Raw genomic sequence first — 26,830 nt, 5'->3', positions numbered from 1 at the left:
TGTGTATATATAACTATTCTCTAATAAAGGGAATTCTGACTGATGATCTGAAGGTCCCTAATAAAAAATCCCTCTTTTTGCTGTCTAGGGGCCTTGAGAGCAGAGCCCACAGCGAGCAATTCAATGCCTTCTTCAGGTTACCCAAGGAGGAGTCTTTGAGGGAAGTGCATGAGTGTTTCTTATGGGTGCCTTTCAGTCACTACAATACTCTGGGGAAAATGTGTATTTCTGAAAATTACATCTGCTTTGCCAGCCAGGATGGCTCCTTGTGCTGCATCATCATTCCACTGAGAGAGGTGAGCTGGATGGAGACGTCGGGGTGAGATCTGGTGGCTGTCTTCATAAGTCTTTCCTTTAAATTCCAATTAAAGGAATTGCAAGGGAGTTTTGTGAACACTTTTAATTCAAGAGACTCATTGAATCCATCAAACTGCTTGTTGTTTTCACTATATTGGTTTTAGCCAAATTGTGGTTTTGTGGGGATTTTCAGTTGCATTTGTAAAATTACTTGAAATAGATGAAGGCACAGAGTGGAGATGCCCCTGACCCCATGTGGGTAACCTGAAAAAAAGAAACCTGAACTCACCATTAACATAAAACCCAAATAGCACATTGGTAATAGTTTAATTAGGCTAACAGGAAGTGCAAAAAATTACACTGGCTTTCAGAGCAAACATGGGAACAAAAAATAACTCAGGGAAAACAAAGTGATGTTGCTGAGGTCTCATGACTGCAGGTCTGCTTCATATTGTCTTGGATGTTACAGTGACTGTGTGTCCATGCAGGCAGAAAGCTTAGTTCTCCTCTACATCCACCACATATATACAAAGAGAGGTGGAGAAATAATGGGGACAGAAGTTGTAAAAGAAGGCCACAAAGTCTCTTCCTTTGGGTTCTGCACTGACCCTGTCTAGTGGAGCCGAAAAGCCCCTATGCTAGCAGAGTTCAGTAATTGGCTTAGGAAAATCCCAGGTTGCTGGGTCCTTGCCTTATGAAGCCAGTGAGTTTCAAAAGCTGACATAACATGGATAGCTTGAAGTCTGATTTTCATGTGCCCTTTTGCAAGTCACGAGTTCAGATCTGTCCCTCCCACTTGCAGATGCTGGGTGAAGATAATACAACGGGAGAGAGTGTTCAGAGAGTGGTATAAAAGGAGTGGTATAGGGCCAGTGTCATGTAGTGGTTTGAGTTTTGGACAAGGACTCAGGTAGACTAGGGTTCAAGTTTCCACTTAGCCATGGAAACCCACTCTCTGACTTTGGCCAAGTCACCCACTCTCAGCCTTAGAAGAGGACAGTGGCAAATCTTCATTGAAGAAACCTGGCTAGGACAGGGTTGCTATAACTTGGAGCTGACACAGCCCAACAACAGATAAAGACAAAAGGGGTTCACCACCCTCTTTTGGCTGTGAATCTGCCCACCACTGGCTTCAGCACTGGCTATAGGCTCCCACCAGATTACTATTGAGGGAATATAGCCCTAGACAGGAGACAAGAGCTTTCCCTGCCCCTGTTCTAAATCAGAATTGTGGCAATAATTTCTGGCTCCAGGCGGATAAATTTACAATTCTCTTAATAGAAAGCCTGCTGTGATTTCAGCCTAGATTTTCTTTCCTAGCTAGCTAGCTAGCTAGCTAGCTGGAGGTTGCTTTGAAGAATTAGGTCAGGAGTTAACAATGCAGGGCCACATTCAATCTCCACCTAGTTTTGTGACCAACAGATATTGTTAACCCCTCTCCTCTATTAACAAAAAGGAAAATTTTCCTTTAAAACAATTATCCTTAAAAGGAAAGGCTCCCCATTCCTTGTTTTGTGCTCTCTCTCCAAAAAGGTAAAGAGGGGCAAGGAAATTGTAAGTGGACTTAACAACCACTTTTGTAAGTGGACCTAACAGTTCTCTGGAGGTCCCCTGGATTAGGAGAAGTGTTAATAAAACTGGTTAAAATGCAGTGGATGGGATCTAGCTTCCCAGTTTGTTGTGCTCATTGTTGCAACTGTGAAGTCTCTGGTGTTTAGCCTCAGTGCAGCTCATTGATGACTAGGAGCTCTGATGTCAGTGAGGGGTGGTGGTGAACCTAGCCTAGGTTTTAGAAGACTGATGAGCCCTGTCCCCAGAACAGGTTCAAAATGAGATACAGGGTACATTTGCTGTTCCGTTGACATCAAAAGCCACTGTCTACCACTGGGGTAGCTATCTGGAGAGCTGAAGGTAAAGCATCCAGACCTCATCTGCAATATAACTCCTAATCATTCCCACAGTGACTTGAACATTTTATGCCTTCAGTTGACCAAATTTATGAGATACATGACTGAAATATTTGTGTCTCTGACATCCATAGGTTGTAGCAGTCGAGGTGACTGACCCTACAAGCAAAGCAATCAGCATCGCTACCAAAGGAAAAAGAGCCTTCCGTTTCTCAGAAGTGAGGGATTTGGAGCACCTGGTGCCAAAGCTGAAGAACAGATGTAATGCAGCAGTGAGCCTTCAGCACAGTGCGAGTGCAGAGGTAAAATTTTAGCATGCTTGACTTTCCCCCCTTTCTGGTTATATGCTTTTGGGAGGGGAGTTTATAGGATTCAGGAGAGCTTTCTGTGTGTCTCAGAATGTCAGGTGTCCTTCGTGTGGTTTGGGAATTCCTCACCAAAAGATGTGGCAATGGTGGCTGGCTGAGATTGCTTTAATGGCAGATTTGTTACTGTTACTCCCCACCACTACCATGGGGGCATACTTATCAAATTTGCAGATGACACCAAACTAGGGTGAGTAGCTAATCCCTGGAGGACAGGATCAAAATTCAAGATGACCTGAATAGACTTGAAAGCTGGGCCAAAGCTAACAAAATGAAATTCAACACGGAGAAATGTAAGGTACTGCACTTAGGGCAGAAAAATGAAATGCACAGATATAGGATGGGGGACACCTGGCTGAATGAAATTACGTGTGAAAGGGATCTGGGAGTCCAAGTAGACCACAAGTTGAACATGAGTCAACAGTGCGACGCAAAGGCCAATGCAATTTTAGGCTTCATCAATAAAAGTATAGTGTGTAGATCAAGGGAAGTAATAGTGCCACTCTATTCTGCGCTGGTCAGGCCCCACCTGGAATATTGCGTCCAGTTCTGGGCACCACAATTTAAAAAGGATGTGGAGAAACTGGAGCATGTCCAAAGGAGAGTGACTAAAATGGTGAAGGGTCTGGAAGCCATGCCCTATGAGGAACGACTTAGGGAGCTGGGGGTGTTTAGCCTGGAAAAGAAAAGGTTAAGAGGTGATATGATAGCCGTGTTTAAATATTTGAAGGGATGTCATATTGAGGAGGGACCAAGCTTGTTTTCTGCTGCTCCAGAGACTAGGACCTGGAACAATGGATGCAAACTGCAGGAAAAGAGATTCCACCTCAACATTAGGAAGAACTTCCTGACAGTAAGGGCTGTCCGACAGCGGAACAAACTCCCTTGGAGTGTGGTGGAATCTCCCTCCTTGGAGGTCTTTAAACAGAGGCTGGATGGCCATCTGTCGGGGATGCTTTGATTGAGAGTTCCTGCATGGCAGGAGGTTGGACTGGATGACCCTTGTGGTCTCTTCCAACTGTATTATTCTATGATTCTATGAGCCATGCTGGCTAGGGGATTCTGGGAATTGTAATCCAAAAAGGTAATTCTTCTAAATCTTTTTTTCAGCCACACCAGTTTCCCAAATCTACTGGTTTATTGCATGAGGTACCGTATATACTCATGTATAAGTCAATCTCAGGTATAAGTCGAGGGCAGTTTTTGGATCCAAAATCATGGATTTTTGATATGACCCTTGGATAAGTCGAGGGGCAAACTCTGGAGGATGTTACAAAAGATCTAAAGGGGGGGGGGGGGGACAAAGCACCACTTCCCTCCCTATAGCTCAGCATGGAAAAAGGGAAACAAACCTCGGTGCGTGCGCACGCACACACTTCCCCTTACCAGAAGCATCTCCAAGGCTCATGGCTTGCGAAAAGGAGGGCAGACCCCACTGTCTCTCTGCTTCTCACCCCAGGACTCCCAAGGCTCATAGCTTGCAAAAAGGAGGACAGACCTTTCTCTCTCTCTGCCTTTCACCTCAGGACTCCCAAGGTGCAGGGCTTGCAAAAATAGAGAACAGACTTTTCTCGCTCTCTGCTTTTCACCCCCAGGACTTCCAGGCAAAATGGGGTACAAGCCAGGGCATACATTGCCTCAGCAGCAGCTTGTTAGCTCTAGCTGCGCGGGAAGGCTGAGAGGGAAACAGACACACACATACACACACACAGAAGGAGAGAGGAGAGCGGATGCCGGGGCTTCAAACGGAGCCATTACAAGGCAACAGAGAAAGGTGGGCACTTCTTTCAATAAATTTATTAGCATTAACTCATTGCCCCATACATAAGTCTACTCATGATTTTGGAGCATAAATTTTTCAATTTATAGTCAAGTATATACGGTAAATACAGGTAATTCCAAATTACCAAGGAAATTTGAGTGGCCAGGCTGTCTCTAGTTCTGAGCACACACAGCCATGATGTTGTCTGAAGGATTACAAGAGTTGTAGTCCCGAAGGTTTTCCAAGTTCTTGTGAATTGCTCACTCACATGACTCAGGAACTATGAATGACTTGGGAACATTCCTGCTGTTTGCTTTTGCTTTGCAGAACATGAAGAGGTGTGTGTATTTTTCTCCCTCCACAATTGTGCATATTTTTGTGTTTAGTTCCTGTTACATTTGCCTCTTGCAGGTCTCCATCAGCCCAAACCCTGAGTCTGTCTTGCATGATTACGAGGGGCAACCAATGGCAAACCACAAGGGCAACAGCAAGATGGTTAGCACAGAAGCCCTTATGACTGTCTTTCACCCTCAGGATGCAGAAAATCTAGATGTTAAAATGGTAAGATGAAAACAACACTTCTTGCCAATTGGAATACAGGCCTAAATCCAATTGTTTATCCCAAGTAAAGTAGAACTATGGGAACTTGGTATGTCGAAATGTAAATTCCATGGGAACTTGGTATGTCAAAATGTAAATTCCACTCGTTCAGCGGGACTAACAGTTGGGTTGATGGCATATTCATCTTTTCTCAACACGCCACCAATTTGCTGTTCCACAGTACTTGCTCTTTTCCACTTAAACTTTCCTCCCTTTCAGTGGCAATGCAAGATAGGGCCTGTTTTATTGCAGCACCTAGGTAATACCTCCTGAGAGATTTGGTTAAAGCCATTTTATTTCTCCTAGTTTAGTTTAATTTGAAATGCATGACTCATATGCTGTATTCTTCGTGGTTTACTTTATAGTGGTTAAATTGATTTTGTTGTACAGTATTTGAATTGTCTTCTTGCAAACGATTTGGGAGTTCTTTTTAGTGCTGCAAAACTGCATGTAGATGAGGTTATAAATTGATGTTGGAAGGTGGGCTCTCTGGATGTGAGAAAGTGTCCTTCTTCTTACCACTGCACATTTGATGCAAGACAAAATTGAAACCAGGAATGTTTGGACTCTGTGAAATGATCTTGTCCCTTAAGCCATTGTCATATGACAATGCTCCCAATATGAGTAGTGATTTTGACTGTGCTCTCTGGAGCCATAGAGACAAATGCTGTCTTCATTTTTCTCTAGTTCCAGAGAGGACAATCTTAATCACTACCCATATGGTTACAAAGGCTGCAATTCTTATTTCTTTTGACCACAGGAGGTTCTCTCTAGTTTCATATCATTCCTCCTGATTTGATTGCTTTCCCCACCACATTGGGATTGCATAGGCAGCCTTTGTATATCTTGATAAGCATTTATGCTTAAGAGGCTTCTTAACAGCTTTGTTTTTCTAGTTAAAAGAAAAAATGAAAGAACAGTCCTGGAACATCCTTTTCGTTGAATGTGGTCATGGAGTAGATATGTTTCGGACGAGGAGAACTCGAGACCTGATCGTCCGAGGGATCCCTGAGGTGTTAAGAGGAGAACTGTGGCTTCTCTTGTCAGGTAAAGTCTGTAGTCATAGTGGTAATGATTTAATTTCTTCATTGTATTTACTGTATATACTCACATGTAAGTCTATAAATGTTAGTCAAAAAATCAACTCCAAAAACCTAGGTCAGCTTACCCATGGGTCAGTTTAAGTATTTTACCTTAACCTTTATCAAAATAGGAATCATCCCCTTCTCTGAGTAGAGTGATGAAAGGTAAGAGTTTAGTCCATTCCAGAAGAACCTAAAAGAAGCATCAACCACCTCTATTATTTCTGCTGCAGCACCACTTCTGGCCTTTTTGAATGTTTGCGTGGGGAAATAGTGGTGTGCTTTGGCATCATTTTCCTTTTTTTCATTCTTTACATTCTTTGTTACATACCCCCAAGTTTTATTCTTGATTTACCCATGGATTATATGAAAATCCATAATTTTGGCCCTAAAACCTGCCATACATGAGGTCCACTTATAGTCGAGTGTATACAGTATATATTGTCTTTCCAATTAAATTAGTATCTTGGAGAGCAAGTATAAAAATAGGAATGGGGAAATAGCCTTAGAAGAAGAAATCTGTACATGGAAAATTAAGGATAATTAAATGTAAATAAATGTTGTCTGTGCTGACTTGTAAATATTTTAATTCTTCTTTATAAGTAGAATGGAGTTTTAAATTGTTTCATTTTAGTCTCTGTTTTAATAGGGTGGTTTATTTGATTTCTGTTCTGTAAGATACAGTGTTTTTACCAAAACGTCTTTTACATTCTTGTGGAGGCAAGGTTGCACCCAACTCTGGAAGAAAGGCAGGGTAAAAATCAATTGATTAATAAGTAATGCTTTTTTGAGGGTGCCAGGTTAGGAACCACTGAAGAGCCCACAGTTAGGAAGGGACGACTGTACAGAATTTTGGTGGGGCCTAACTTGGCCACACATCTATAAATACACATGGGGGAGGGGTGTCCTTGTGTGCACTTCAGAGAAATCATGACAGTGTCCTCATACCTGTTGTCCTTTAACAGTATGCAATAAACATGTTGGCAGGCGCTGTGAATGACATGGCTACCAATCCTGGATATTACACGGAGCTGGTGGAGCAGTCCATGGGCACATGCACTTTGGCAACAGATGAAATAGAAAGGGATCTACGCCGCTCCTTGCCTGAACACCCAGCTTTCCAGAGTGACACTGGCATTTCTGCCCTCCGGAGGGTGCTCACCGCATATGCCTACAGGAACCCCAAGATTGGCTATTGCCAGGTGGGCAGTGACTATGTGTGTGAACTCTTTCATCTCCCAGTTTCCAGTTATTGCACTTGTATCAAGTGAGACCTGAGACTGTTGCTGTGTAAAGTGATTCTGTTCAGGACTGAACTGAACTGGCCAGTTAGCTATGCCTTCTTCTAAGATAATCCATTTTTTCCTTCTAGTTCTAGTTCCACTATTGCCCCAATCTGTCAGTCCACATAATGTACACATGCATGTGTGAACCAGGCCAAACTAGCCTCAGTCTACTGTTGAAATATCTTCTCTCTAGTAATACCAGTTCCTGTGTTTGATCATTGATAGGCAATGAATATCTTGACATCTGTGCTGCTGCTGTATGCCAAGGAGGAAGAAGCTTTTTGGCTCTTGGTTGCTGTGTGTGAAAGGATGTTACCTGATTATTTCAATCGGCGGATCATTGGTGAGAAATAGTGGGACGATTGTGGGACTGCTGGTCAGAGGCTTTCCTACACTCGTTCAAAAGGATGAGCTGCTTCTGTGGAGCTGGGACATAGCAACCTTGTTCATTTATGGATACCAATAGGTCCTGGGGGTGTCTTTAGGAGTGATGTTAGTCTGTGGATCACACTCATGTACATTCTTATTTAAACTGTTCCTCCTTTCTCACAGGTGCTTTGGTAGACCAGGCAGTGTTTGAGGACCTTATCAGGGACCACCTGCCCCAGCTGACGGAGCACATGACAGACATGACATTCTTCTCCTCTGTCTCCCTCTCCTGGTTCCTTACTCTCTTCATCAGTGTGCTTCCCATTGAGAGTGCTGTCAATGTAGTGGACTGTTTCTTCTATGATGGGATAAAGGCCATTCTGCAGCTGGGCCTGGCAGTGCTGGACTACAACATGGACAGGCTGCTGACCTGTAAGGATGATGCAGAAGCTGTAACAGTCCTCAACAGGTAATAGAACCTTGACTAAATATAGCTGGAGCAATTTGGGTGTGGGTCTTAATCAAACCTAGTGCAAGCACTTGAAAATATGCCCCAATCAGTTCTCAGACCATCAAATCAAGTTTTGAAGACTGATAAGAGGTTCCAGGGAGGGAGGGATCACCATTGCCTCATTTCTTCTGACCGAAACATTACTTAAGTAGAACTCCTCTGTTGGATCCTGACCACACTTTTATATTTACAGTGCACCCTTTGTTTACGCGGGGAATCCGTTCTGGACTCCCCTGTGTAAAACAAATAATGCATATGCTGGAGCCCCATTTAAGTGAATGGGGCTTGTGCATGCGGCGGTGCGCGCACTCCACAGGCGCACTCCCCATTTGTCCCTATGGGACGTGCCACCCCTTCCTCCCTGCACTTTTCATAATTTGCACTTCTTGTGCAAATATCATTTTTCTTACTCTTTTTGTCCATTTTTCATGCATACTTGTCTTTTATTTTTTAAAAATCTAGGTTTTTTGACAGTGTCACCAACAAAGACAGTCCTCTGCCTCCAGCGGTGCAGCAGGCTTCTGGTGTGAATGAAACGAAATGCCAGTACCCCAAAGTGGATATCACAGATCTGATTCGAGAGTCAAATGAGGTGCATATCATTTCCTGCCTGTTAAGAAATGAGCTGTTTATTTATTAATCTCAAGGCAATTTCAATGGCTCTCCTCATTCCGACTTCATCGCCACCACAACCCTGCAGAGTAGGTCAGGTTGAGAGGCAAGCGGTCAAGAGCGGGAGGGAAGATAATTGCCCCAAAGTCAAACAGTGAGTTTCATGGGCAGTGAATCAAGAATACATATCTTGCAAACCAATCACTCTAACCACTGCACAACACCACCTAAGTCTCTCCCTCTTTAGTCTCCTGCCACACTGCAGAATTAATGCAGTTTGACACAACTTTAACTGTCATGGCTCCATCCTGTGCAATCCTGGGCTGTGTAGTTCTGGCACCAGAGCTCTCTATCAGAGAAAGCTAAATAGCTCAAAGCTACAAATCCCAAAATTCCACAGCATTGAGCTATAGCAGTTAAAGTCTTGTCAAACTTCGTTAATTCTGCAGTGTAGGTTCAGCCCCAGTGATTTCAGTAGACACATTGGCAGCTTGCTTTTGCATGAACTGTTAGCTTAGACATTTAATGATAAATAAGGGCATCCCCAACAAAATAAACCAAGTCAGAGAATAGAGTTGGAGTTTTGACTAGCCACAGTGTCTTGCTCAATCCAGTTGGCCCAGGCGAAACTGCCTGACAGCTTCCTCTTCTTTTCTTAGAAATATGGCGAAATCAGATTTGAGGAAGTGGAATGCATGCGCCGCCGTAACCGTCTATATGTCATCCAGACCCTGGAAGTTACTACAAAGCAAAATGTGGTGAGTTAGGTACATGGACATAGGCTATCCTTTTTATCATGGCTTTAAATGTTATTTATCAGTTGAATCACTGTTTATTATCAAGCATTGTTGTAGCAATGTATAATAGTACAAGTAGAGGCATGTTGCCTTTCCCCACATAACCACTGAATAAGATCTGTGTTTATGCGGCTACTTTTTATATTTACCCCTTCTCATAGGAATATGTTTTCCCAGAAGATTTTGTGTGTGTACTTCACTAATATAAAGCAGGAAAAATATCTGTGGAAAAATAAGAAGGCATGACTGTAACTTGACTGCCCTCCTTCTGTCATTTGTTACAGCTGCGTGTTGTCTCCCAGGATGTGAAAATCAGTCCCGGCAACCTTGAGGAGCTTTATGAAATATTCAAGGTAATATGTTGGTTGTATTTAATGTCCTTGCAAGCAAGTCTTGGTTTTGAGATGAGTGTTGTACCATATCATGGTACCAGCTGAAGAAATTTGGCTAGGTCTTAACAACTGTGGCTAATTCTTCTGATTCGGACACATTTTTGAAAAAAAAATCTGGAAATCTTCCTTTTCTGCCAGGTACTCCTGCCCAGTGTTCTAATAAACTGCTCCCAAGTCAAGGAGAAATAATTTGGCCTAATTTTTTACAAAGTCATGTAGTACTTTTGCATGCTTGTTTAAAGTAGAGCTTGAAAGGATTTATCACATCATTATTTATATTAAAATCAAATACAGTCAGCCCTCTGTATCCACTGATTTTTTTATCCATGGATTCAAGCATCATTTTTGGAGAGGTCAGATCTGTCTACCACCATGTTTTTTTCCATGGGTTGATCTAGATCATACATCTTTCTTTCTTTCTTTTTGCAGAGGTACTTCACAAAATGTTGGAACAGTTTTGTCATAACACTTGCTTTTCTTCAACATATCTTGCATTTAAATGGGATTGGGATTGATCGTTGAAAGATAAACATGAATTTAATTTGCAGTTCTCATTGCTAAAGCGTATATCTGTGAGGAAACTCAGTGGCTGACAGAGACAGTGTAATTATATGGAATACACCTTCTAGATTGATCCTAAGCTACTACCTGAGCAATCAGGGTCAAGACCAGGCTCAAGAGCACTCCCAAACTATGAACCTTTGATTTCAAGGAAAGCAGTTGACAATTTTAACTTGAAGCAACAAGAGGGTAACTCAACACCCAAGTCCCTGCCTTTACTGCCTGTATGCATGTTTGTCTTTTGCAGAAAGAGCATTTTCTCTCTTGCTACTGGACTGTGAACAGTCCAGCCCTGAAGCATCATGACCCCAGTCTGCCCTACCTGGAGCAGTATCGCATCGACTGCCAGCAGTTCCGAGTCCTTTATCACCTCCTCAGCCCCTGGGCAAGCTGTGCAAACCGGGACTCCCTTGCATTGTGGACCTTCCGATTGCTAGATGAAAATTTAGATGGCCTTATCAACTTTAAAGAATTTGCCAGCACGCTTGGTATAGTATTTAAAAACTACCAAGGGAGAGATTATTTACTTGTTGATCTCACGTTGGATTCTTTGCAAAATCTATTTCCAGCTCACGAGGGGGGAGTAAGGCAAGAAAGGCCCTTTCCCCAAGCTAGTCTGTTGCTCTGTCTAGCCTGGTGTTGTCTACTCTGACAGATTGAAGAATAACATTCCTTACCAATCATGCTATTGTAATGAAGAAATAATGTAGATTTGTGGGAAGTACAGCCCCTGAGGAAGGAATTCTGTTTCCAAAGTGCATTGGAATCCAAAGAACAGTGCACAGATTTTGACATTGGTTTCTCCTTGGGTTTAGTTTGATAGTCTGTGACCTCCCTCTTCATAATGCTTTGGGTAATATTTATATTCATTCCCTGGAGCAACTGATCAGCCACTATGTGAGCAGAAAGTTGGATGAGATAGGACCTCATTCCTATCCAGTGTAGCTCTTTTATTTTTCTGGAGATGCTGGGGCAGGTAGCTCTCCAGATGTTTTTTGATTGTAGTTCCCATAATCCCTCATCACTGACTGTGTTTGTTATGGCTGATGGGAGGTTTAGGTTGCAAAACATCTGAAGGGCCACAGTTGCCTACTCTAGTGCTAGGATTTGAGTGTGGGACTGTTTTCAGAGGAAAGAAAGCATATGCTTCATCACTGAGCTCAGAGGGAACAGGAGAGTGACACTGAGATGACCTGATCTCTTGTATGTTGACCAGGTCATTAAACCTGAGCTGCTCTGTCCAGTTGCCACTATGAAACTTCTGTTCTAGCCAAGTTTCTAGTAGCTCCTTCCATTGCCTAGTAGAGGCAGAAATATTAAAGATCTTGCCTGATACCTCTCAGGACTGAAGATCTAGAGCTGCTGTAGTCTTGAGTCCTGACAGAAATGAATCTAACAGCAGTTACTTTTGAACCATCTTGAATAATTTTCCTCTTTTTTTCCTCCATCCCCATTTGTTAGATATCATGTATCATGGAAGTTTTACCCATAAACTGAAGCTACTTTTCAAACTGCACATACCTCCAGGTAAGTCAGATTTACTTCTTTTATCTGTTGCATTTATACCCTAATCTACAGCTGGAAAGGCTTTCATAGCAGTTTCTCTAACGCTTGTGCACTCTTCCAACTCCTACGATTCTGTGATTACATCAACAAGATAGTCCCTGCCCTCGGGTTTACCTTTGGAAAAGAGATGACACTAAAAGAAATGTGAAGAGAGAGAGATAGGAAAGGGAAACAAGAAAACTCAGCCAAATATTTTTACTGTTAGGAGGCAGTAAAATAATATTTTTACTGTTAAGATCTGTCGGTCCTCTATGTTAACTTTCCTTGTGCCTCTGATTTGCAGCTCAGAGAAATGTGGGCTGTAAAAGCCTTTATTTGCCTCTGATGCTGGTTCTGTTGTACCATGAATTGTGATCAATTTGGTGTTGGACATTTGTAGGAATCATACTCTTTTAAGAGACCAGATAGCCGGATATGTTGGCTCAGTAGCTGCATTGACTGAGGTTGAATTTGTTGCTTGGCTAGGAGAACCAGTGAAGCATAGCAGCTCATAAGTCAGCCCAGACCTCAGGACCTGATGCTTTGTTTCTTCATAGCCTCAGTGACCCTCTACATAACCTTAGGAATACCTTCTTAGCCTAACTTTGAGCCTTAAATTATTCAGGAGCTTCTTGGTTTTGTTGTGTGCCTTCAAGTCATTTCTGACTTATGGCGACCTTATCATGGGGTTTTCTTGGCAAGTTTCTTCAGAGGGGAGGTTACCATTGCCATCTTTTGAGGCTAAGAGAGTGTAACTTGCCCAAGGTCACCCAGTGGGTTTACATAGCCAAGCTGAGATCCAAACCCTGGTCTCCAGAGTCATCGTCCAATGCACAAACTCTGATTCTATGAAGCTCTCTTTTCTTTCTTCAGCTTTCACCGAAGTGGAGTCCCTGAGTCCTTCTAAAGGTGCTCAACTGTCTAAAGAAGAGTTGATCCACTTGAGCCAATTAAACAGTAAGCTTGGGCATGTTCTGTTTATAGACCACAACAGCCATGATTCTTTCGCTCAGTCTGTGAGAGAGCAGACAGCAAAGCTTTATCCTATCTTCCACCAGTGAAAGAGATTTTAGGTTCTGATTTTGGTGTGCTTCAGGTTTTTTATGTCTCCTTTGTACAGAATTCCAAAATTCAAAACATTCCAAAATCGACCACAGGGGTGACTGAGAAAGTGACATGTTTGCTTTCTGATGGTTCAATGTACTCAAACTTTGTTTCATGCACAAAATTATTAAAACTATTGTGTATAAAATTACCTACACACTATGTTTATAAGGTGTATATGAAATATAAATGAATTTCATAAATGAATTAATTGAGTCCCCTCTCCAGGAAATTTCATTATGTACATTGGGTCCTTGTTCTTAAATGGAGCTTGTGAAGTCGAAGGCTTTCATGGCCGGCGTCCATAGTTTTTTTGTGGGTTTTTCAGGCTATGTGGCCATGTTCTAGAAGATTTTCTTCTAGAACATGGCCACATAACCCGAAAAACCCACAAAAAACTTATCACTGGGGTTTGGTTCCAGGATCCTCCGTGGATAACAAAATCCATAGATACACAAGTTCAGAAAAATCTGAATGTTCCTGGGTTTTGGGTTGTTGTTTTTTTAACAGCATGTTCTGTTATACATAATTCAAGATTGGATCAGATGTCACATAGAACTGAGGTATTTTGGGGTTTTGCTGGCTGTGCTAGCTAGGGGTTTCTGGGGGTGAACTTTCCCATTAATTAATTTTTCCAAACTCTGACGTATTTCAGTGGCCAGAGCACATGTATTGCATGCAGAATGTCCCAGGTTTAATCCCTGGCATATCCAGTTAAAGGCTCTTGAGTAGCAGAAGAGAGTGAAAGACCTCAAGAGAGCCATGGCCACTTGCGAAAGGACAGACCTGGACATGATGATGTAGTTTCTTGTTGTCATTGCTGTTGTGTGCCTTCAGGTTGTTTCTGACTTACGCCAACCCAAAGGCAAACCTTCCACAGGGTCTTCATGGCAAGATTATTTCCAAAGGGGGGTTGCCATTACCATTCTCTGAGGGTGAGAGAGGATGACCTGCCTATGGTCACGCAGTAGGTTTCCATAACCAAGTGGGGATTCCAGCCCTGGTTTCCTGGTGTACCAGCCCAACACACAACCTGCTACACCACCCTGGCTCTGGGCAGGAGGAACAGTCCATGTGCCAGCTTATCCAGAGAATAAATGGTACCCAGAGCCAGTGTGGAGTAGCAGTTTGAGTGTTGGACAAGTACACTGGGGGTATTAAATAACAGCGTATCATTCATGTATATTATTTATTTATGTTTGTTTATTTTTTGTCCATCTTTTCCATCCTAGTTTCTTCTCCTGGGGACAGTGTGGATGCAGATGTGTTGAAGATGAGCCCAGAAAAAGGTACCTAATTCAAATTAACACCAAGAGAATTTGTTTTAGGGTTGCAGTGAAGCATCATGAAGCAGCTTCACAAGTTTTCAGCTGCTGGTTTCCAGGAATAAAGACTTGTTGGTTGATCTGTCTGATTCTTTTTCTTTTCTTCTAGAAATTAGATTTCTGAAAAAAAATCTCATTTGGCTAGAATCTGTAAGCGTTCAATGTGATCAGGCTGTCTATCTGTCTTGCTATTTTTCTTTAACAGGTTTTTGACTGTTAACTGATGCAGGAAGGTCTCACTAGATGCATCTACACTGTAGAAATAATACAGTTTGATACCACTTGAAGTGCTGTAGCTCTATTTTATGGGATTTGTAGTTTTATAAGGTTTTTAGCCTTTCCTTGCAAAGAGTGCCAATGCCTCACAAAACTATAAAACCCAAGATTCTGTAGGATGGAGCCATGGCAGTTAAAATGGTGTCATTATTTTTACAGTGTTGATGCACCCATTATGGAGTGAGCTGGACTTATTATCGTCTTTAATATGTTTTAATGGGGATGTGTAATGTTTTCACTGTGTTTTAAACTGTTTTAAATTAGTGTTTTATTAGGACTGCTTATTTAATGGTTTTTCAACTTTCTTATTATTAGGTTTTAGCTGTACTAAACACCATGATAGCTTTGCCTTAGGGTTGTCATAAGTCAGAAATAACTTTAAGGCACACAGTAACAAGCTATACTTTGCTTTAATTTGTCTTGCAAACCTCATTGGGTCACGTGCCTGGGAGAAAAGGTGGGATAACAAATAAATAAGCAAGCTATAGATAAGAGGTGGTTCAGGTTTCATGGGGATTCAGATCATCTATTTTCTCTAAAGTAAATTTGTTGCCTCCCAAAACAGGGAAAGGAAAAGTCGATATCCAGGCATATTTGAAGCAGTGGCAAGATGAATTGCTTAAAAAGGAAGAAAGCATCAAAGATCTGCCCCGAATGGGCCAGGTAAGAGTTTGATGAAGTAGAACCTGAGCATTTTCCTGTTTTCTCTTGAGTTTTAAAATGGGAACAGCATAATGCTAGTACAAACAATAATAATGTTTTAATTTATGTTTGTATTGTGAACATGCTTATGTTTTAACATGCTTATGTTTATGAGTGAGATTCTACGTTGCATTGATATCTATGTAAATATAGTCACAAATGACCTAAGGAAGCTTACCCCAGAACCCACCTTAAGCTTGGGGAAGCCAATCCATGATAGGGAGGTTTGCTGTGTGGGTGAGTAGCCATGGCTGGCTCCCTCTCACTCCCAAGGTGCAGTGCAAAAGCATCCTTGTATCCCTGAACCACTTTCCAACAAGTGGAAGCTTGTGCCAGTCTCACTGTGGGAGGAAGTTGGGAGAGAGCTAGCTGTGTCATTTTGAAGCAGCCCAGTTGCCAGTGCAACATGCATAGAGCAACTGTCTTGAGTAAGATGGGTTTCAGGGAATATTTACGATCATAACAGTAGGGCCATGATCCTCAATACATAGCATAGGAGCATAGGCAAATATGGACCACTTATGGATCTATAACTGCAATATAGGATGCCAGCCTGACTCAGTTTGTATTCCTTTGTTTTAATGTGTTTGTGACTATAAAAGGAGGAGGGTGATAATGATCCCTGACACATCCCAGTACAGTCTTTCCTCCATCTAGTGACTTCCAGATATGTTGGATCAATGGTCCTGCTGTGGATGTTGGGAGTGTTGGTCTTGACATATCCTTGGAAGGCACCTGATGAGAGAATGGTGCCCTTCTTGGGACAGCAGATCACTTTTAAAAACAACCGCTGTACAAATATTCTTAATTATATTAAAGTGCATTATTTCAAACCACAATGGTGGTACATTGTAAAGTCAGAACGTTTTGCAAATATCGCTTCTGCTTTCTCCACTCCCCAGTCCCAGTTCATCCAGTTTTCAAAGACTTTGTATAACTTGTTCCATGGGGACCCAGAGGAGGAGCTCCTGTATCGCGCCATTGCCACTGTTACCAGCCTCTTGCTGAGGATGGAGGAGGTAGGCCGAAAACTTCAGAGCCCCACTTCACCGGTCAAGAGCACAGCTCCTCCAGTGGCTGACAATAATGCAGAAGATGGAAACAAACTCCAGGAAGTTCAGCCTACACCACAGACTGATAGCTTGGCATTTCAGAGCCCGAGCAAAGCCAGCAATGAGTGGTCCTTTGCTTTTGAGCAGATTCTCGCCGCTTTAATGAATGAACCTGCTTTGGTGAGGTTTTTTGAGAAACCCATAGATGTCAGAGCCAAGTTAGAGGATGCTAAAGCTTCTCAGTTAAAAGCAAGGGTCCGAGTATAGCACTTCCTTGCCTGTGGTCTTTCTCTTTCCCTCTTTGTCCTGTATGCAGCTGCTCAGGATCAAGAGGCATTTGTATGCTTGGTGTATATTGAATTTCTGTGAGGAGGTTGGGATTGAGGATTTAGCTCCAAGTCCCTTGTATGATGGGTTGTTTGTTTTTGCAGAGTTAAGTAAAGTATAGCTTAAAGCACAGTTGCACCTAATTTTTGCCTTTTAGTACACTTGGAGGCTTAAAGCACGCCAACCAACACATGCCTACTTGGACAGGAACTTTAAGCCTGGCCTGTCAAGGGCACAGATGTGCAGAATGTCCCAGGTTGTTGCTTTACCAAGCTACAGTTCTATGTCTCCTACACTGAATGTAATGTCTGCCACATTCCCTTAAAAGTGGTATAGATGTTCTAATGTAAGCCTGGGTGAATTTTCCAAAGAATCACTCCTTTCACTTTGAACTTAGGCCTGCTCACTGCTTTGGGTAGTCAGTTGAGTGAGGCTTAGAGTATGTAGATGGATCTGTCATTATTGTTACTATATTTAAAATTATAGCTCCTGGTGATAGACTTGGAAGAGCTCCATATTACTGCTTGAGAACCTACTTATTTTCCTATCGGCATGATGTCTAGCTAGAGCTTGAAATAATTACTGTTTTGCATTACAGCTTCTGTAGTCTCCTTGGTCTGGGAGATGTAGTTCACAAGAGTAGCTTTCTCAAGCTTAAATCTGATGCTGTATTTCCTGAGCAATTGTTTTGCTCAGCTGTTTTGATTTCTTTATCCTTCTGCCTTAATTTGATGCAATTCACACAGTACTTCAGTGCCATGGAAGACATGTAGTGGTGGTCTCCGTCCAAAATCCATGCAGGTGACTTGTGGAAAAAATAATACGACTGCGTGGTTCCTTTCCGTGTGGACATCATCTGGGGGAGCCAGCAATGAAATGAGAAGGAACCCCAACAATCAACCTGCTTTCTAGTCCCTGCATATGGACATCATTGAACCAGATCAGGGAGAGCTTATCTTGATGCTCTGGTGATGCGTTAATTGAGTTTTGGGCGAGGAGCTGCCTTTTTGAGGTAGAAACCAGCAGCCATGATAGCATGTAATGGGACTGCTTGGTAACAGAGTTTGAACAACACTTTAAAATTTATTATAAGCTAAGTTGTGTAAATGCTTCCTTCTGCTGTCCACAGGCTCTTCACAGGTGTTTATGACAAAAGTATAACTGCTAATGAAATGTTACCATGCTTATAGGTGTTGTTAAAAATTCACTGTGCTTCCCCCCTTTTTCCAAAACAATCCTAAATATTCCTGCAAGGCTTCCCCACCCCAACAGAGCTAGCTGAACTGTTTTAGTTGAAAAGGCTATTCCAAGCTACTGGTAGAGAAGAAGAGGCTAATAGAGAATACAAATATAATTTAAAACTGGTCTATAGTGTATGAAACAGGAGCTTTTGGAGCAGTTCATCCACTGGGTGCAGGCAGTTTGTCCTTTCCTGCTACATTCCTTGGTGCACAACAACAGTTTTGGGCAGGGAAGCTTCCCAGAATAGCTTTGTCTCTGTGGTGGTGTTGTTGTGTGCCTTCAAGTTGTTTCTGATTTACGGCAACCCTAAGGCATTTCCTTGGCAAGATTTGTTCAGAGGGGGTTTGCAGTTGCCTTCTTCTGAGGCTGAGAGATTATGACTTGTCTGAGATCACTCAATGGGTTTCTGTGACTGAGCAGGGATTCACACCCTGATCTCCAGCATTGTAGTCAAATGCTCGGACCACAGCACCACATTGGTGTTCTCTGATCCACTGTGTGTGTGCCAAATGCCCTTGTGTACCTGGAGGAGAAAGAGCAGCCTCTGCCTCTCAGCATAAAGCTGTTGTTTTTTTAACCTGGATGCTTTAGAAAAGGTGAGGCTCACCTGGGCCCATCCCAGCAGCTGAACATTGGTGGTGGGAGTGAGCAGACCAAGCTGTGCCATGTAGCTTCTCAACTGCTGTTGCACAGCCAGGGCCGAGGGAGTTGCAAAAAGAGGTACTGAAAAATGCCATGGTTTTTCTATGCATGTTGTATCATGTGTTGCATGGAGGTTCTATCCTGGAATCTTGCAGGAGCAATTGTTACGTATGCGGAATGACCAACATAAGTATGCAGCATAATGCTGGCTGTACTTCAGCTTTTTATCATTACTTACAGAGGTACCAGGCTTTTGTTTTTGTCTCTCTTGAGCACAGATAGTTTTTTGAGCCATTTGAAGTATGCTGTCTTTATGCATCTAGCAAGTGATGGTCCATGGCGATGATGCATGTACAAAGCTAACACTTGCTATCTGGTCAAGCCAGGAATGAGGAGAAAGATTAACTGTTGCTTTTAGGCTTGCAGAAAGGACCAAAAAAGAGAAAAGGAACCAAGTTACCTGGACCCATAAATCAGGAAGCTGTACAAGGTTTAACTCGGTGGCTGTTCTCAGACTATACTGCAAACTGGGTGCACCACTTCGAAAAGGCCTTTCCTGGAAGAAGTGTCAGACTAAATTCTATGCAAATAAACAAGCAGTTGGATGCCTAAGTCACCTCTTAAAACAGGTTATTCTTGCAAGGGGAAACAGGCATTCAAATAACAGCTCTCACAAAATGTCAATATCGGGTGTGCCTGTAGTTAGTAATAAGATGTATTCATATGATGGTCCTGTGTGTGTCTTTGTCTTCTCCCCCCCCCCCCCCCCATCTTCATGGAAGGGTCAGCGATGAGGCAGAAATATCCTCTGCCGTAATATCTTTGTGCAGCTTTCCCCTCCCAGATGAGTCAAAACTTATTTTAAAACTTATGCTTTAAAAGTGCTCCTGCCTTGAGTTCCACTTGTTCCAAAGTTGGTGTTTTGCAAACTCTGTTAATTTACTCAAATCCAGTTTTTTCCCTCTTGACTGTTTTGAAGACATTGTTCTCCAGGAAACCATACCAGGATTGACCTGGTAACTGCATGCACACTCACAAGAGAGGCTTTCCGTTTTTCCTTGGCAAGAAGCATTTGGACTGGCATTTTTCCATTCCTGCAGCACAAGATTGTGGGCTGGACTTTTACCACATTAGACTCTATGCATTTAGAATATTTTCTAGATTCTAGCCTAACAGTTCTCCCTAATGTGAAAGTTTGCTACTTTGAAGGAATTTTATTATTTTTTACATAGGAGAATTACTTGCCTTCTGAAAGCGAAATACACTGTTCCCCTGTCACATCCTATTTCATTCTTGGTTTTGTTTTTTTTACCCTATGTCTCTGGGTTCCTTACTCTGGATAAAAACAAATATATTTATTTAAATGTACATTGGATGTCTCCTCTTCCACTCCTATCCCTAGTAAATGAAATTCCATTTATTAAATAGAACATGCGACATGTCCGGTACCCTGGATTGGTAGGATAAAGACAGATGTTGGAAACATTTCCCATGGAAAACGATTTCTTCTGATTTGTTTTGTAAACTTGTTCTTAGGACTGAATGCTTGTAAAGTTGTTGGTGTTTGTTTTGAGGATAATTTTTTACCACTGTCCTTGCAATGAAAGTTGGGGTGAAGATGGATTTGTTTGATTATTTGTGCCTTGCTGTCTCTTTCCACAAACCCATCCTTTGCTAAATTGTGGCTCTTGTCTCAATTTGCATTACATCTCTGATGTGATTGCTGATGTGCAGTTGGCCCTCCATATCCATGGATTCTTTATCAATGGATTTGACCATCCATGGCTTGAAAGATTTTTTAAAAAAATCCAAAATGCAAGCCTTGATTTTGTCATTTTATATAAGGGACACCATTTTACAATATTGAATATAATGGGACTTGAGTATCCAGAGATTTTGATATCCGGGGGGGGGGGGGGGGGAGGCATGGAGCCATACCCCAGCAGATACTAAGGGTCCACTGTACATTACACCCCCCAAATAAAGCTTTCCCATTGTATCATGGAAAGAAAAAGCAGGTGGGCTTGGAAGACTATAAGATCTGATGAGAGAAACTACAGGACACTAAGGGGGGGAGGAGTATGACTGCAGTGACTGTTCATTGCTGTTGCATAAAGCCATGCCAATGCCTCAAAAGTTTTGACTTGCACAATACAGCTTGCTAGCAGAACAACTGCTAACAACTTAGAGATCTTCTTTGAAGTGCATTGTCAACCATGTATACAAAATTATTATTCTAAAAATCACCTTATAGAACCACTTTATATGTATATTGTTGTTTGTCCAAGAATATTTCATAAATTATTATTTTGTTGTTGTGCACCTTCAAGCCTGTCATGGAGTGTTCTTGGCGGGATTTGTTAATCCAAGATTATTATGGTATATTTTCCAGAGGAACTGTAATTATTTTCTTGTTTTTGCTACTGAGGAAATAAAAAATGTCTACTTGCTGCCTTATTTTGTCTTTTAATAATGAAGTGTTGGATGTAGTTCCTGCGCAGTATTGTTTATGACAATTGATCAAGAGGTTCTTTTCATTTATGATGTAGAGGAGAGGAAATCTGGAACTCAGTGTGCCTCTTCTGGTCTCTTACAAAAGTATGGTTGTGTGCGGGAGGGAAAATTTGATGTCTGACTAGTTTATGGGTCCAGTGATCTTCTTTGTGACTTGAAGGAGCAGCTGATAGAATTGCTAGCTCAATCGTGGCATTATTGGGGGGGGATGAACAACTTTGGGATAACCTTAGCCGGCACAGCCTTATGTGAGGAGTGACTAGACCACCATTTGGGAAAGATAAATGTTTGAAATTACAAAAAAAAAGCCTAGAATCTCTCAACCTGGGGGATTTGAGTAGTAGCAGTCCCAAAAAGTAACTTTCTCAAAGTTTAAGTAGGAGCTGCAGACCAGTCTTGTTTTATTAGAAACCGTGCCTTATGAGGAGCTGGGTATGTTTACTCTGGAGAAGAGGTGATATGATAGTCTTGTTAAAGTATCTGAAGGGGTGTCATATTGAGGATGGAACAAGCTTGTTTCCTGCTGCTCCAGAGACTAGGACACAGAGCAATGGAGTCTACAAGAAAAGAGATTCCACCTAAACATTAGAAGGAACTTTCTGATAGTAAGAGCTGTTCAACAGTGGAACACACTTCCTCAGAGAGTGGTGGAGTCTCCGAGGGTGGATGGCTATCTGTCAATGGTGCTTGGATTCTGTGTTCCTGCATGGCCCTTGAGGTCTCTTCCAGCTCCGTGATTCTACAGAATATGTTTGTATGTCTGCTTAGACTGAAATAAAGTCAAGAGAGTATCTGTCTCTTAAAAATGGGAGCTGTACAATTAGGCAAATTGGTACGCAGAGATATCTTGTAGCACCTTTGAGACTAACTAAAAGAAAGAAATTGGCAGCATGAGGTTTCCTGGACTAAAGTCTACTTCCTCAGATGCTCAGACCAGATACATCTGAGGAAGTAGACTGAAGTCTACAAAACCTCATGCTGCCAACATGTCTCAAAGGTGCTATAAGCTCTCTCTATGTACTGATTCTGCAAACTAACATGGCTATATCTTGGAATTGGGCAAATTGATAGTCAAGACTTGTTTCTGTCCCCATTGTCCCTAAACAGTGCCAGCACTCTTAAGCAGTTGTGTGCACATAAACAACTCCTTTAAAAAACACAACACCCAAATATGATAGGAGCCATAGAGTAAGAGTTGTTAAAAGTACAATTTTATTTTATTTTTTCTTCCAAAATACTATGTACAGATCTTTAAAGCACATGGAGACATGCTGGTTCTTGCCCAATGGACCTTCTTCACAAGGGTACTCTAGGCAAGATTTTTGTCCCCATAAGACACTTCCTCACCCCCTCCCTGCCCATTTTACAAAATACTTCTTTTCAGTAGGGAACATTTATAAATTCATCTATATTTGACATCATATAAAATAAACTAAATATTCAGCTGTAAGCCTTTGTTGCTTTTTTCTTTTCTGTTTTCTTTTGTACACAGCTAGTATGTCACAATATATACAACTTTGTTTAGACCCCATTATCTGTCAAAACAGCCTGGCTAGATCAACCAGCCTTTAGCTTATATATATGTACAAAAATTCATTAAAAGTGCAAAGACTTTATAAAGGTGCCTGTATTTTTTGAAGCCCAGAATTTGTGACTGACAAATTTCTCTTTGTACACGACAATACTTCCTTCCCATGTTTACAAAACTTCAGGGATGGGAATGTTGTGGCCATTCAGATGTCCCCTCACCCCTAACAATGATGAAGAATGCTGGGAGCTGCAGTCTGACAACATTTGGAGAGCCACAAGAGTCCAATCTCTGTCACAGAGAATTGTACATGATTTTTGTATAAACCATATACATGGGATTAATTCCTATAACATAGACCTGTTCCTAACAGACATCCCCTCCGTTGATCCAGGCTAATTGGCTTTGTGTAGATCCAAACCATTTGTCCCTTAAACATTAAGCATAACTTACATCAGAACAAGCCCAATTCACCTGAATAAGATTACTTTTTAAAAAAAAAACCTTGAGGGGAGGTGGGGAAAAAAAGATGCATTTTTGCAGAGGAGGGGATGATACTAATTCCCAGGGTCCCAATGCCAGGGCCAGCCCAAGACATTTTGTTGCCTCCCCTCAATTCCACAAGCAGAAGCAGACTAGACTGGGATTTGAATTCAGCATGGGATGGCATCCTCTGTTCCACACTGAGCAGGCGAAGATGCTGTGTGGCACATACCCTGTCCTCCACAAAACATGAACTGGGAGTGGGTTGGGAGAAACACCAGCCCCTCCTAACCATCACTCCTCAGCATCTGCTGCCTGAGGCAGTTGCTTCACTCTGCCCAACATTAGTGCCTAAAACTAAGCAAGTTCCTGAGAAAGAAACTTCAGAAAACCTGAGGGAGGGATGCTAGGATTTGGTCCCTCTCACAATTTGGGTGGGAGCAAACCAAAAATAGTTCAGACTTCCCAATGGGGAGGAATACAGCTCCGCAAAGTATTGCTTTTCTCCTTCCCTTCAGTGAATCATGGGAGGTCTGAAGCAACCTCAGGCAATGCCCTTCTCATCTGGCATAATAGATGTGGTAATTTATGAAGAAAATAAGTGCTTTATGAATAAAGTGCATCATTTCAGAAAGGCCAATAAATATACATATTCATTAATCTTATTTTAAAAGAGGGGGTTCTTTTTAGCATTGATTCCCACTCCAAAGCCACTTCGGACACATTTTTCTCCCCGTTCCTCTTCCCCAGGCACACACGGGTGCCATCGTAAGGGCTTGACTGATCAGCCCCATCCGGCACAGACATACGTTTGGGGGAAGAGGGTTGGAGAGGAACGCATCAGACACAGCTGGTAGCCATGGACAAGTGGACTCTCTTCGCCTTTAGCCAGACTTGAAAGGGAACCATACACACACTTAAAAAATGTACAAAAACAATGTAATCTCTATAAGCAGGTAGCATTTCAAAATGACCTCCCTCAGGCATGGCAACCACAGTGATTCTGTTTGGGGAGGGCAACTCTAAAGTTAGTGTAGGTAAACTAGTTCACCCAAAGTTGTTTCCCCCCCCCAAGGTTAAACATTTGGATGAAGTTTACCATTTTGCTAAAACAAGGCAGCCACACTCTTACCATTTGTAATACTGACTCTGACTAATAGAATCATAGAATAATAGAGTTGGAAGAGACCACAAGGGCCATCCAGTCCAACCCCATTCTGCCATGCAGGAAATCCAAATCAAAGCATCCCCGACAGATGGCCATCCAGCCTCTGTTTAAGGACCTCCAAGATTCCACTACACTCCAAGGGAGTTTATTCCGCTGTCGGACAGCCCTTACTGTCAGGAAGTTCTTCCTAATGTTGAGGTGGAATCTCTTTTCCTGCAGCTTGCATCCGTTGCTCTGGGTCCTAGTCTCTGGAGCAGCAGAAAACAAGCTTGCTCCCTCCTCAATATGACATCCCTTCAAATATTTAAACAGGGCTATCATATCACCTCTTAACCTTCTCTTCTCCATGCTAAACATCCCCAGGGCATGGCTTCCAGACGCTTCACTATTTTAGTCGCTCTCCTTTGGACATGTTCCAGTTTCTCCACATCCTTTTTAAATTGTGGTGCCCAGAACTGGATGTAATATTCCAGGTGGGGCCTGACCAGAGCAGTGTGCACACCTTAGTGCACATGGACAATTCACCTCCCTGTCTCTGAAATTTCAGGTGCTTTGAGAAAAAAAGAAAGGGATGAACGCATGTTAGGCTTTGCAACAAGGGAGGCTGAAACCATCCCCTCCCTCTCTGTAAGGGCTCACACATTTCTTCCCCCCTTCATTTAAAGTTAAATGGGAAATTATGCCTTGCTGCAAAATGTTATTAAGTTGACACAAGGGTACTTTAAAGTGCATGCAGAGTATAGTGGGAAGAAAATTAGGATACAGGAGAGGATGTGTCTAGATAGCCTGGCATTCCCACTTTCCAGTTCAGCGCTTATGTGAGAAAGGTGAAATACACATAATACTCTTGGCTCACATTGAAAGTGGGAGGCTGCACATAGTGCTCCAAGTGTAGAAGTCATGTTTTTGGGGGGCAGAGAAGGGATAGGATACCAAAGGGCTCTGGTTTATTACACAATCTCCTACCTATGTTCAAACAGCTGTTAGCACACAAAGATACTTACTCCTAAGCCCTGGGCAGTGGTGAGGACTGCTGGTAGCTACAAGTTAAACAATATTTGGAGGCCACAAGGCTCTCGCCTTTGCCTTACACCAAACTTAGAAAATGAAATGTATTCATTGGTGTAGGCATCTGTTCAGTTGCATCTTCCTGATCTGTTTCCTAATTAAATATATCACACAATGGATGCTTCAGTATAGTCCTTTTCTAACAGCTCACATACACTGTGTTTATACTATCCAACAAGCCATAGTGCGGTTTGTTCAAATCTGGCTTGTTTAAACTGTGGCTTGCCATGATGTCCAAACCTGCAACTCTGACTTGTCCCTGGCTTGTTTTCCTCAGCAGCCCATTCCAGGGGCAGGAGACAAACTATCCCGAAATGGGAAAGACAAGCCATCATTAGTTTTGCCATCTCCTGTGAAGTGTATGGATTAAGTAACAAACCATGGTCAACATAAACTCAAGAGAAAATGTCCACGGTTAACCTTCCCTTGGCTAAACTACCCATGAGTGTCTATGAAACAAGTGCACTGTACTTCTTAAAGATGCCACAAGCCTCCCTCCAAAATTTTGTGTAGGGAGGAAGACAGGTAGCAGTACTTTGCAATAATAAAGTGCCTAGTGCTGCCAAGTATCATTACCTTCTTGTCGAGAAGAAGGTTCTATTCTACAATCTTCCAAATCCTGATGCTTTTTTAAAGTTGGCATTTTGGTCTTTGTGTCCCATTCCAGGACTAAATGGAGCAGTCAGACCCAAATTTAACATTACCCAGCCCCTCGCCTTCTTATTCTCCTTCATTTGGGGACAAGAAACTCTTAAGTTACAGATACCAATTTTCAGGATATTCTGGTTAAGTTAACAGCCATTCTACTCAGTTCCCATCTCAACAGTGCCATTCCTCCAGCTGATGTGCAGAACAAAAGGGAGGCATCTCACTTCTACCCATACCACCCATCCCTCTTTGTTTAATGCAGAGATTTCACCTTGCCTCTGAAAACTATACAACGCAAGACCCAAGCTCTTCTAGTGTTTACATTCTTCTTTTAGAGGATGGTAGGGAAGGGTAAGAAGGTGGCTACTACCCTGATGCTCTCTGTAATTATCAACAGCTATTTACAGCCTTGTCACCAACAAAATACACTTATACCTTTTCTCTGTAATGGGGAAAGAACAGAAGAGGTTTTTTTGGTGGGGTTTTTGGACTATGTGGCCATGTTCTAGAAGAGTTTATTCCTGACGTTTTGCCAGCATCTGTGGCTAGCATCTTCATTCTCTGAGGATGCCAGCCACAGATGCTGGCAAAACATCAGGAAGAAACTCTTCTAGAACATGGCCACATTGCCCAAAAACTCACAAAAAAACAATGAATGCCAGCCA

At 42.2% G+C, this 26,830-nt stretch overlaps 1 protein-coding gene across 1 annotated transcript in view; it reads left to right on the top strand.

Annotated features, from left to right (window-relative positions):
• LOC149308713 (TBC1 domain family member 8B-like) overlaps positions 1-19,186 on the top strand; it is a 36,695-nt gene extending 17,509 nt beyond the window's left edge. The window contains exons 6-21 of the mRNA XM_089536350.1: positions 89-296; positions 2,339-2,506; positions 4,743-4,892; positions 5,828-5,978; positions 7,001-7,215; positions 7,525-7,642; positions 7,852-8,137; positions 8,642-8,771; positions 9,451-9,549; positions 9,873-9,941; positions 10,789-11,029; positions 12,003-12,068; positions 12,960-13,043; positions 14,423-14,479; positions 15,357-15,454; positions 16,396-19,186. Coding sequence (XP_089392476.1) covers positions 89-296; positions 2,339-2,506; positions 4,743-4,892; positions 5,828-5,978; positions 7,001-7,215; positions 7,525-7,642; positions 7,852-8,137; positions 8,642-8,771; positions 9,451-9,549; positions 9,873-9,941; positions 10,789-11,029; positions 12,003-12,068; positions 12,960-13,043; positions 14,423-14,479; positions 15,357-15,454; positions 16,396-16,812 — 2,557 coding nt within the window. The 3' untranslated portion in view covers positions 16,813-19,186. The remainder of the gene's footprint in view (positions 1-88; positions 297-2,338; positions 2,507-4,742; positions 4,893-5,827; positions 5,979-7,000; positions 7,216-7,524; positions 7,643-7,851; positions 8,138-8,641; positions 8,772-9,450; positions 9,550-9,872; positions 9,942-10,788; positions 11,030-12,002; positions 12,069-12,959; positions 13,044-14,422; positions 14,480-15,356; positions 15,455-16,395) is intronic.
• Positions 19,187-26,830: the final 7,644 nt, after the last annotated feature.

The sequence above is a fragment of the Sceloporus occidentalis genome, unplaced genomic scaffold (genome assembly GCF_023333645.1).
Source record: "Sceloporus occidentalis isolate IW3139 unplaced genomic scaffold, rSceOcc1.0.p SCAF_8, whole genome shotgun sequence".
Classification (NCBI taxonomy): Eukaryota; Metazoa; Chordata; class Lepidosauria; order Squamata; family Phrynosomatidae; genus Sceloporus; species Sceloporus occidentalis.
Note: the sequence above shows the minus strand (reverse complement) of the source record. Positions and strands in the feature narration are given on the sequence as shown.